The sequence below is a fragment of the Pangasianodon hypophthalmus genome, chromosome 14 (assembly GCF_027358585.1).
Source record: "Pangasianodon hypophthalmus isolate fPanHyp1 chromosome 14, fPanHyp1.pri, whole genome shotgun sequence".
Lineage (NCBI taxonomy): Eukaryota > Metazoa > Chordata > Actinopteri > Siluriformes > Pangasiidae > Pangasianodon > Pangasianodon hypophthalmus.
The window spans coordinates 18978237-18990941 of NC_069723.1; the positions used below are offsets into that span (position 1 = coordinate 18978237).

The following is a 12705-nucleotide window of genomic DNA, read 5'->3' on the forward strand; positions in this document are numbered from 1 at the left end:
ACTTTAAACAGGTGTAGTTTATAATTTTATCTTGCTAATTAACATGGCATATAAAATTCTGCCCTGGTGAAAGGTATTGTGTCTGATAATGTAAAGAAGGATAAAGAACCCGAGAGTGAAGAGTGAAAAAGTGAAAGTGGAGGCTAGGAGAAAGAGAATCAATACAGATATAATGTCAGACTACTCAGCATTATTGAGTTAGAGATGAAGCAGAGATGGAGGCACTGCATTTGCACTATCCAGTATACACTCTGGTGTGTGCGTGTGTGTGTTGTTATGAACAGTAGAGTATGGGACACCCCCACAGTCTCCACTGGGGAGTATGATCTAATGAAATTCTCCTATAAGAAATGTACAGCATCTGAAATTAGCTCCATGTAACATGACGTCAAAATTTATACTAGTATTTCTGTCAACTGATCTCATATAAAACAATAAAGGCAATGTTGGGCAGATGCAGTTGGATAAATCGACCTCACTTCACTACACTTTCCAGTAGCAAGGTAATGAGTGGCAATGTAACTTTTTAAATGTACCTTGTAATTATTTAAATTTTTTGAGGACTGAGGATATTGAAGATTGGTGCACTATTTAGCACACTAAATAGGATGCACTTTACTTAGAACACTACAATACATCGGATTGTACCTCAGATTCTCAAATCTGACTAGTCAGAAGGTGTTGATTAGTTTCCTAGTTAACAATAGCTCTGACTCCGGCTCTGACTCCGGCTGCAAGATAAATCACTGGATTGTATTAATCCATTTGTTCTAATGTGTTTCCGTTTCCATAGTAACAACTCATTCCTAGGGACTTGTATAGTGGGTTCTCCACAAAAAAGTCTTAGAACAAATAAGTCAAAAATGTGTTATCATTTAACAAATAAAAATGTGTAATTGTTGAGATGGGGAAGCTTCCGTAAGGAGGTGTTTGTTTAACATTTAGGAAAGGAGTCTCTGTAGATAGACATCCATTTTAAGCAGCGTTTTAGCCTTGTAAATTGCAAGCCCATGCAGCTGTACAGTAGAACGTACAGAACATTGAGAGGTCACTACGCTGGTTTGATGTGAATTCTAAAAGTATTCAGTCTAGCATGAAATTGTTAAATAGTCGGTATTACAGGTTGTTTTGGTATTATTTTTGGAAGTTTTTCAGTTATTGTAAGTTGATTTTTCATCATCATACTCCTTCCTTGTGTTCACAGGTGTACACATACACAACACTGTATGCCTACAAATACACACTTCACACACTTGGATGGCCCAATCTTACAATGGGTAGGAACCGCAATCATCAGTCTCAAACTGACAGAGTAAAGTTAATTTTTTTTATATACTGCTGTCTAGACAAATTAGCATTCTGGGTTTTCTAATATGACCACATGGCGAATATGGCCACATGGCGAATATGGCCACATGGTGAATATGGCCACATGGCAAATATGGCCACATGGCGATTAACTGACAAAGCAGAACATTTGCAGTGAAGCAAAGCCCACCAGTTCTCTCATGTTTATGGAGAACGTTGCTATGCATGACAGATTCACAGCATTTCAAAATGACTGCAATGAGAAACTGAGAAACCTTACAAATTCTAAAATATGATTATAATTAGAAGGTCAAGCCTTGTCAAGATCTTTTAAAGGGGCTTTATGACACATGTATAAGCCTTTAAAGCATCCACTAAGATGCCATGAAATTTCTAGAACACTCAAGACTATCAGTGTATTGACTGATAATATTAGAGCATGTATTATAGAGTGATGTAAGAGCCACTCACCATCCCCACGTGGTTGAGGTTGTTGTGTTGGGGTCTTGGCACCCTGAGAGTTCTTCTCATAGTAGAAGTTCTCCAGATAATCAGAAGCCTGATAGGTGCCAGAGTCAATGGAGTACTCGTACTCCTCCGGATCCTTTGCTGTTGTGGGTGCTGCCTCTTCATCCTCTTCATCATCTTCATCTTCTTCAATGTCTTCCTCCTCCACGGCTTCCTCTTCCTCTTCCATGTCGTCCTCCTCTATGTCTGTTTCAGGGGAGGGGCTGGGGGTGGAAGGGGTCACCTTCACACTGCAGAGAAAAATCATGTTATAAAAGTTAGATAATAATATTCATATATATTCCTATGTTGATCATAAAACTATTGTGGATCATGTTCTAGACAGTAAACATGTTAGCATTTTAATACATTTTCTGTTGACCCATATATATATATAACATACAACTGTTAACTGTTAAAGATAAGTTAAAATTATTCTGTAGTGAAACAATATTGAACAAAAAAACAATCCAGAGGAAATATTCCCAATCTGTGATAAACAAGGGATGTAACACAACAGGGAATGCTGTGTCAGGAAAATAATCAATGGCAAAGTTTACCACCCAAAAGTTGATTATTTACCTATAACAACACGTCCTGGAGTGATTTATTCCTATTATAATACAGCATTTATCCAATGTTAACAGTTTTTTTTTTCATTTATTAAAGAATGACATATTCTATTTTTTCTGTTAATAGTTACATTTAATGTTGTGGAATGCCCTTGAAACAAATTAGTTCTTGTTATTGCTTACATTATAACAACTACAAACAGTTGTTCCCTCACCAGTGTTTTTTTTTTTTCATAATAGAAAATTAATCAACACCTTCTGACCAATCAGAATCGAGAAATTTACAGCACTTACAACCACGCAACCAATATTACATACACAGTATAATATACTAATACAAACATTTCTTAAGTTGTTACTTATTATTCATTGTGATATGGCTATGGGACATACTCTTTTTTTTTAATTTGCTCTAAAGCAAATGCCTTGGTCTTGATGAAGTGCAATTATGACAACAAACTTAAGCAACAGTTTATGCTTGACCTACATAAACTTTGCTATTGCCTTCGTTATCGCTTTGGTGTTCGTGTAAGTGAATAATACAATGTCTCCATTTCCTAAATGCTAGCAAATGGCTGTGCTTTTACTAAGATAATGGCCACTGAAGTGTCCTCATATATGAAAATCAATCTTTCTTTACGCCGTGGTGTTTTTCGCCTCCGGCTATTGTTCTATTTTCTAATAGCTATCTTATATACACTTTATTAGGCATTGTCTATTTTTAATTTTCCTGTTCACACACACTATATATTTTCTTCATACCGTACCACATGTACATTCCTAACATACAGTGTTAAGTGGTTTCATGTTTTATGACAAACACCTGATATGCTCCTCTACATGTTATACATTAAAACTGCTAAAAAAAAAACAAAAAAAAAACAAAAAAAAACTAGTTCTTCCTTATATGAGTAAATAATAAAATCTTGTTACTAGGCTAAATCTTTTGGATCCTACTTTATGCGTATGTATTAAAGTTAAAGTTGAATTTCAGTGCTCATTTCCTTTTCCTTTTTAGAGTACTTTGATATTTCAGCAGGCATACTGTATGTGTAACCCTGCCTTTTTGTACATAGTAACACTTTTACTCCTTTCTAGAATAGTTAATGGAGGGAGGTGGCTCTTACCTGGTGGCTTCTTTCTCACCAGCCAGCGATACTAAAGGCGGAGTCGCACCCTGTGCACTGTCCCCGCCCTCATATTCACCACGCCCACTAGCCCCACCTCTTCCTGGACAGCAGACATATTCTACACCCCGGAAATGGTCGCCACATTGTAACAGCATCCCATAACTATGGAGCTCCAGGTTGTCTGCTGTGCATGCCTACAGAGAGCCAAAGAATACAGAGCAGGGATGAAGGTCACATGTTTAAATATGTTACTATATTTACTAAAGTTTCACACCGTTGCAAGCTGCATTCTGGAGTGAAAAGTCACATATTGCACATATTTATAATACAAATGAATTAAAATTAACACAAGTGGGGCAGTTGTTCATATACATTTGTGGGAATTTTCCTTTCAAGGTAACATTTCTCAAGGTTTATAGCAATTACTGATTAATGCCTGTGAGCTTGGGTTATTTTTAGTGCAAACATGACTAAATCATTAACAGGTACTGTGGCAGCATGTTGAAAATAAGAGTATTTTCAAAGATAAATTAGGTTCAATGACTGATAAAACCATTTGCAACTACAGTCAGGTCCATAAATATTGGGACAGTGACACAGTTTTGGTAATTTTGCCTCTGTACACCACCACAGTGGATTTGAAATCAAGCAGTCAAGATGTGACTGAAGCGTAGACTTTCAGCTTTAATTCAAGGGGTTTAACAAAAATATTGCATTAGCCGTTTAGGAATTACAGCCATTTTTTACAGAGTTCCTCCATTTTCACAGGCTCAAAAGTAATGGGACAAACTAATATAATCATAAATATTAGGATTATTTTTATTACTTGGAGGTAAATCCTTTGCAGTCAATGACTACCTGAAGTCTGGACCCCATGAACATCACCAAATGCTGAGTTTCCTCCCTTGAGATGATTTGCCAGGTCTTTACTGCAGCCATCTTCAGTTGCTGCTTGTTTGTGGGTCATTCTGCCTTCAGATTTGTCTTCAGTAAGTGAAAAGCAGCTCAGGTGGGTTGAGGTCAGGTGACTGACTCGGCCATTTAAGAACATTTAATTTCCAAGCTCTTGGGCTGCTTTCACAGTATGTTTTGGGTTGTTATCCATCTGTACTGTGAAGCGCTGTACTATCAGTTTTGCAGCATTTGACTGAATCTGAGCAGAAAGTATAGCTCTGTACACTTCAGAATTCATCCTGCTACTTCTATCAACAGTCACATTATCAATAAACCCCAGTGACCCAGTTCCATTGGCAGCCAAACATGCCCATGCCATAACACTGCCTCCACATGTTTGACGGATGATGTGGTATGCTTTGGATCATGAGCCCTTCCTTTCCTTCTCCAAACTTTTCTCTTCCCATCATTCTGGTACAAGTTAATCTTGCATCAGAACTGGTCAGGCTTTTTTTTAGAGGTTTTTTTAGCAAAGTCTAATCTGGCCTTTTTGTTCTTGAGTGTTATCAGCGGTTTGCATCTTGAGGTAAACCGTCTGTATTTACATTCATGAAGGTGGCTCTTGATTGTAGACTTTGACAATGATAGGCCTACCTCCTCCAGAGAGTTCCTGACTTGGCTAGATGTTGTGAAGGGGTTGTTCTTCAAGAAAAGAATTCTGCAATCATCCACTTTAGTTGTTTTCTGTGGTCTCCCAGGCCTTTTGGTGTTGCTGAGCTCGCCAGTGCATTCCTTCTTTTTAAGAATGTACCAAATTGTTGATTTGGCCCTCCTAAAGTTTCTGCTATCTCTCTGATAGTTCTGTTTTGGTTTTTCAGCCTAATGATGGCACCTCTTTGGACGGCATATTGAGAGTTCCCATGAACAGCTACCAAATGCAAAATCAACACTTGGAATCAGCTCCAGACCTTTTATCTCCTTAATTTATCATGATATAAGGAGGAAACAGGCCACAGCTGGCCATGAAACTGCTTATCATTCAATTGTCCCATTACTTTTGAACCTGTGAAAATGGAGGAACTCTGTAAAAAATGGCTGTAATTCCTAAACGGTTAATGCAATATTTTTGTTAAACCCCTTGAATTAAAGCTGAAAGTCTACGCTTCAGTCACATCTTGACTGCTTCATTTCAAATCCACTGTGGTGGTGTACAGAGGCAAAATTACCAAAACTGTGTCACTGTCCCAATATTTATGGACCTGACTGTATTTCACCTTTCAAGTTAGGTTAATATTTATTTATTTATCAGAATGATTTTAACCCTTAATAGGCTGAGGCCCCATGCCATGACAGATCATTTCTTTTATACTGCTTAATAATGTAGGAATTATTTGGTGGAGAAACTGGAAAAAAAAAAAAATCAAATCCTCACAGTTGAGCAACAAAAAAATTTTTTGTTAGACCAGCCCTCTGCCAAGGTTTTGTATTTTTATTTATTCATTGTTCGATTTTCAAGATTGAAGTTAGCTGTACCATACACAACAGGGCCACAGCTTTCAAACAAGACCTTTTGACCAACCATACTTGTTGTTACTCAGCCCCTACTCCATTCACAATCTGTGCTGATAAAAATTATATATAACACCACATATTTATTTGAAATGGGCATTTTTCTAGACTGATTTTTTGACCTAGCTATCAAACACAGGCAAAAATAGGCATTCATCTCTGATTGTTAAACCCCAATATAAAAGAGACTCTTGGCCACTTTTTACATTTTAATCATATAAAATAATGTATTTTGCTACAAAATAGTTTTTTTTTCAATATTGCATGTTTTCAAATGGACTTAAGTGGACCTAAGTCTGCAGTAGAGGTCATTTCAGTCTTTCCTAAATTCTGGCCAATTAATAGCCGAGAAAAAAAAAAAATCAGAAATATGGGCCAGAGAAACGAACACCAGAGAGCAGGAGGGAGATCAGGGAGAAAGAGGAAATGACGGAATTAGGATAACAGAATGTTCCAGAAGATGCCAAAGTAAATGTCATGACATTAAAACAACATTCCATTCCCTTGCTCTTAAACTGATTTTTCCACATAAAACTGTCACAACTGACTACACTGCTTGAGCTTTTATACAGGATTTAAGAGTACTGATATTTTAATGTGTATCCTGTTTGAATAACAGACTGTACAGATCTTTAATGAGTGAAGTCCTCTGGCCTCCACGAGGCTCTGCTTAGCTGGTGAATGTCATGTTATAAAGTAATGTCATTAACCAACTTTATATATGGACTTTGGTCCACACTTTCAGATCTCCTGCTGTTCTCTTTTATTTAGTATTGTTCTTGTGTCTATGCCTCTTCCATTTCTGGCTGTCCTCATTGTTTATGGTCTCCCTAAAGTCTGTTTATATCTATTCATATCCCCCTTTCAATTTCTGTTTTAGAGTCTGTGACTGCTGTTTTCTTGAAATATACAATTTTGGTGTATCTGCCTGAGAGTTAAATACAAGAAATTGTCTATGCAAATATATTCGTTTATCAGCTTCGGGGTGATTTGCTGCAATCTGAAAGTCACTTCAGGAATGACAATTTTGTGTGTAAATTAATACTTCCGAAGAGCATTAAAGAGTATTAAATTGCCATTTAATATGACACTAATGGTTTCAAAACCTTTATTTTATTACAAATCCTCAAATGTCTGTCTCAGTATCTCAAAATAATTAGAAAGTTATAGCTTAATATTATGCTGGTAAAGTTTTATGTAAAAATTTCACATTAGATATTCACAGAACATTTCCCAACAGTATTCTCAGAACCTGTCAGAAGGTTACTCTAATTTTGTACACATATCATATTTACTTTACTTTAATCACCATTATACTTGGCTGGAAATTATGTGCACGTGTGGCAAGTTTCAGTTTCAGTCTTCTGAGCGTCTCTTTGAGGTCCGTGAGTATTGATAACAATTCCTCTCCTTACATGTAACATAGTTCATGCAATTATTCTTTGGAAATCACCCACTAACTACCTAGACAATTTATCAAGCAATAGATGCAAATTGGCACTTTTTAATTTGGGATCTTTGAAAATCAGGCTTGTGTTTCCAGTTTATTACTTACAGCTACCATGTATACCATTTTATCAAGTAAGCAGACACATATTGGCTTCAGTTCTACGTACTGGATCTATGTACAATATGGCAAAGTAGGTAATAAACTGGTAACTCTTTGCAGAATAAACAAAATAAACTGTTTTTATGAAAACTGCTCCCACCTCTTTAGCGATGTTATGCCAGTAGACATAGCTCTCACAGGAGTCCATCTGCTCCTGGTGCAAAAAACGACAGCGGTCTGGAACTAGAAGAGCCTCACTCACATACTCACCTACTGTCGAGACAGAGCAAGAGTTAGACATTGTGAAGTGGATGGCAAAATGAGAGCGACAGCAGAAATATACAAATATAAAAGGATAGAAAAATGGAGGCATCAGTATGACAGGGGAAGAATGTAAAGCAAAATAACAGTTGGCAGGTGGAATGACTGTCAAAAAGAAATTTCAATTTCAATTCATGTCAAATAATGGTAGAGTAAAAAAGAGTTTGCAATGCCCATCTGGGCTGATGCAGCACACTTATAACAGAAATGATTGTGTGTGTTGTGCAGAAATCAAGGACAAGGCCAACTACAGTGAAACAGCTGCGGGTGCAAATTCTGCTCGTTCATCATAATTAACAGCTTTGCACTGCAATCTACCAATCTGTTTTTGCATTGAACTCTCCATTTCCTCTAAGGGATAAAGGTTCAACCCTTAACTGCATATGGAATTTTACATATAATATGCAAAACTGTTCACGCAATTCAGCCTACACTGTCCCTTCATTAATGGCTGAATGGCAGGGGGAGAATGCATGATGATGAAATGCATAGGGCTGGTGTAAGTAGCACTGGAACAGCTAGTGGTAGAGTAACTATGGGTCGGAGTGAATGGAGTGGCTCTGGTTGTAGAAAAGAGGTGTGAAATGGCTACAGATTGGAGTGGCTAGGGTGGAGTGACTAGGATTGGATTGGATGTGAAGAGTGTCTACAAGGTGGCACAGCTAAAGATGACTAGGGTTGGACTGACCATGGGTAGAGCAGCTAGGTGTGGACTGCCAACAAGTTGACTAGACTAGAGGTGGAGCAGCTAGGAGTGCATTTACTAGGGCTAGGTGTAGAGGGTCTATAGGTAGAAGAGGGAATATAGTAGCTAGAGGTGGAGCAGCTAGATATGACCTGCCTATGGTTTGGAGTGCCCCGAAGTTTAATGACTAGTCTTAGAGGAGTCATGGATGGACTGACTATGGTTGGTGTAACCAGGGACCGGAACAGCTAGGTTTGACGTGGCTACAAGTTGGAGTGGCTAAGGGTTGGGGCAGCTAGGAGTATAATGACTAGGATTGGAGTGTCTATGTGTGGAGTGTCTGTGGGCTGGAGTTGAAAGTTTGATTAGGGTTGGAGTTGCTACATGTGAAGTGGCTACAGACTGGCAGCAACTGGAGTGACAATGGATGCAGCATTGTCTATGGGTTGGAATGACTGTGCTAGAGTGGCTATGCTTAGAGTGATTGGGGTAGAATGGCTACGTTTGGAGAGGCTAGATGTCAAGTGATTTGACTAGGAGCATATAGGTGTAGAATGGGCATGGATGGAATGACTAGGAATGGAATGGGTATGGGTACAGTGTCTACAGGTTAGAGTGGCTAAAGCTTACTAGGGTTGGACTGATTATGAGTGACCTGAGACAGAGCAAATAGGTGTAGAATGGCTATACATTAGACTGGGTATGTGTTGAATGCCTAGGGCTAGTGTTACTAGTTAGAGTGTGTGAAGTTTGCATTAGCTTGAGCTGAGTTACTAGGGTAAACTGAGTAGGGCTGTAAAGTCTTGAGATGAACTAACTGGGGTGGACTGAAGAGAGATGGAGTGGCTAAAGGCCAACAGTTTGGGGCTGTTATATGCAGAGTGCCTATAGGTCGAATTGTCTAAAGGTGGTGCATTAATTATGGGTGATGTGTCTTGGGATGGAGTGCTCAAGGTAGTAGTGCCTGATTTAGGACTTACCCAAGCAGCGGTAAGGGACGACGATAAAAGGTCGAGTCTGGCAATGACCCCATCCCTTTTTACACCATGCTGGGATGGTAACAGGAGTGGATGCTTCTTCAACATGGGAAATCTGCAAACCTGGGTACATCTAAAACACACAAACACAGACACACAGAGGCATGGGAATCAGGTAAAAGGACTGATACAAAAACAAAACTGAGATAGGAAAGATACGATAGGGATGCACAGATAAGATACTGGGGGGTGGGGGATTAAAAAGGGAACGATAAAAGAGAAAAAAAAGAGTGGGAGCAATAAAGAGTCCAAATGGTTTTCCTCTTGATGGTGTGCTTCCACTTTATGTGCAGTGAAATATTGCCCGTCTTTTAATTATTTAGTGCAGTCCTAACCCTTCCTATTACCTTAATATCAAGTCATGAATTTAAACTTGGGTTCGAATACCTTACATTAAACCATTAAATCCTAGTAATAACCTTGCCGGAAGGTGTAGCATTTGCCATGGAAGCATATTAATCCTGTGTTAAGTCTGCTGCTTTTGTGGCATAGCTATTTTTAGAGCTCACCGGTTGGAGTAATAGAGATTGACCATGCAGTGAAAATATCATATTACTATATTTGAACACAGTTTCACATTAAGTAATATGCTATCATGATATTATTATCAAAGTACTAGGAAAAAGTAGTGCCAGATTAAAAACAAATAAAAATAAGATGAAACTGCAGTCACAAATAATGGTTCCTGCTGTATATGGGGAAGTGTCAACAGCACTCGGAAAATAAGAATAAACTGACTTCTAGAGTTATGAATATTGCAAAAATAGACCATTCATCTGGAATATTGCCATTCACATAATAAATACAACCCATTTGAACAAAGCGTGTGGTGTAATTTTATTGCAGTTTTGTTATCCTACTGCCTATGGAGTAGCCGAGGTAGTCACAATGCGTTCTGCAGATAAAATGCGGAGCGCATTCCTGTTTTAGCGCTTTCCTTCATTAATGTAGAGTGATGAGCACTCCCGATCTCAGCTCATCTGGGAATACACACCTCAAGCTTACACTGCACTGCTGCACTCACATCGTGCATTTTTATATGCTTCAGCCAGCAGGACATGTTTTACCTTCTTTATAGATGCTTTACATACGCCCTCTGCAGCTCTCAGAATACAATCTAAGTACTTTGTATATGCAATGTTTCATTATTCTAACCATTTTTACTTCAATACTTCAACATACTATTGACTGAGATAAAAACTGACGTGTTTTAGGGACTGTTTAAAAAAAATTCATGGCATAGTGCGGAAGAGCGAGGTGATGGGAAGAGCTTGCTTCTTCAGGAAATACATTAGTGTATTTCCCCATGATGTCCATAACTCTAGCTAGGAGGTGGATAAAAATCATGGAACTAATAAGGAGTAGGGACACCATTTGCCCACACACCTTCTTTGAATGAATGGTTTGGTTTGTGTTATATATATATAAACTTCAAGTTCCTGAAGGGATGAAGGAGGTTGATGTCTACTTCAGAGTTCAAATCTGGTTATTGAGGAGGCCATGGAAGGCATACTGAAGCACTCTTGAAAAATTACTGGAACATCATCAGGAAGGAATGTTTGCACCATACAGTGCACCTGGTCCTGTAAAATATGATCATGCAAAGCAATCATTGGATCTATTGATTTCCACGAGATGGCTACCCATACCAAATGTAGGTAATCCAGTGAAATTTGACTCATATTACATTCCCCCATTGCCAGGATTTATGCTCCTTACACCAAATTATGCACTCTTGTGCATTGACCTTTATTTCCAAAAGCCCAGAATTCCAAATGACAGCCCAGCTATAAATTACAGCATTGTGAAGCATCATATAGCTTTTGTTAAGACTAGGTTATAAAGGCACTCATTCAATTCAATGGTTATTTTTGTGGCTATACATTTGGGACATTTAGCAGCTATCCTACAAAGTGTCCATCTATCTTTGTCAATGACCTTTGACCTTTGACCACTGGTCCTCGTTGCTGATGCTAATGCCATTTTTCTATGTTTGGCCTACAGTGTTCTGCCTTTTGAGACCGTTCCCCTTGAAAAATAAAAGAATTTTCCTTTTTTTTTGTAAGTGATGCACCTGCAGTTCTGGCACTCACAATGTGGCCTGTTTGGAACTCTGTTAGTTCAGAGTTGCAAGAGTTTTTGCTTTGAAATCTCAAAGATCATGACAGGGCATGGTGTAATAGGAAAATAATTAGTGATGGGGTGATGATATGTGGCCTGACGCACAGCAGAGTTACTGCTACCACCCCAAAGTTGACTATTTTCCTATAACAAAGTAATGAAGTGTTTTATTAATCTTATACTACAGCAATATGCCAGTGATTACAATTTTTAACTTATTAATGAACAACACATTACACTTTACAACTGTATCTAGTTACATTTAATGTTGTGGAAAGTCCTTGAGACAAGTTAGATCCTGTTATCACTTACGTGATAGCAGGTAAAAACAGTCGCTCCTATGCCAGCTGCGTTTTTTTCTCTCTCACTTAAAAGAAAGAAGAAAACCAGCAGTACAGTATGCTCCACTGAGATGAAACTAGATTTACCTTATTATAAGCTCTATTCATATTAAGAATACAAAGAGAGCCATGAGAAATTCCCTCAGTGTGAAGGCATATGGTGAGAGATTATTCTGCCGAATGCACAGTCTGGCTTTGCAAAAGCCCTCGGCTGGTGTGCAGCCTGCTACAGCGTCCAGCAAGGAAATGACATATTCTTTGGCTTCATCACTTCATTAAGTCTATAATGTGATAGGTCTCAGTGGGATGAGTGCTTATGCCAACCGTGTGTGTACAGTTTGGGGAACTGTGCCAGCACCAGACATGGCCAGCATCAGACATTAGCACATTAGCATTGCTTGGTTAAGTATTTGAGCTTGGCTATGCAACAGTAGCTGGAGAAGCAGAGCTTCAGTAAGGGGATGCTCAAGAGGAGGCGTGCCTGTACTGCATAAAACAAGCATATGTCACATTTCATAACTCAATTTACACTTAAATTAAATAATAATAGTAAATTATTATATAAAATAATAAAATAAAACAGTCTGAAACAAGTAATTGAAATATGTAAAGTATGTTGTAAAATGAATAGATTTTAAAAGTGTATTAAATATTAATACATGAAAGTATAT

General features: G+C 38.2%; 1 protein-coding gene across 3 annotated transcripts in view; it reads right to left on the minus strand.

Moving 5' to 3' along the window:
- aplp1 (amyloid beta (A4) precursor-like protein 1) overlaps nt 1-12705 on the minus strand; it is a 67073-nt gene that overhangs the window by 10027 nt on the left and 44341 nt on the right. For 2 of the 3 annotated variants that reach the window (XM_026934773.3, XM_026934771.3), the window contains exons 3-6: nt 9516-9645; nt 7690-7802; nt 3515-3711; nt 1780-2066 (exon numbers count right to left, since the gene is read on the minus strand). In XM_026934773.3, coding sequence (XP_026790574.3) covers nt 1780-2066; nt 3515-3711; nt 7690-7802; nt 9516-9645 — 727 coding nt within the window. The remainder of the gene's footprint in view (nt 1-1779; nt 2067-3514; nt 3712-7689; nt 7803-9515; nt 9646-12705) is intronic. The other variant, XM_026934772.3, reaches the window with a different exon arrangement.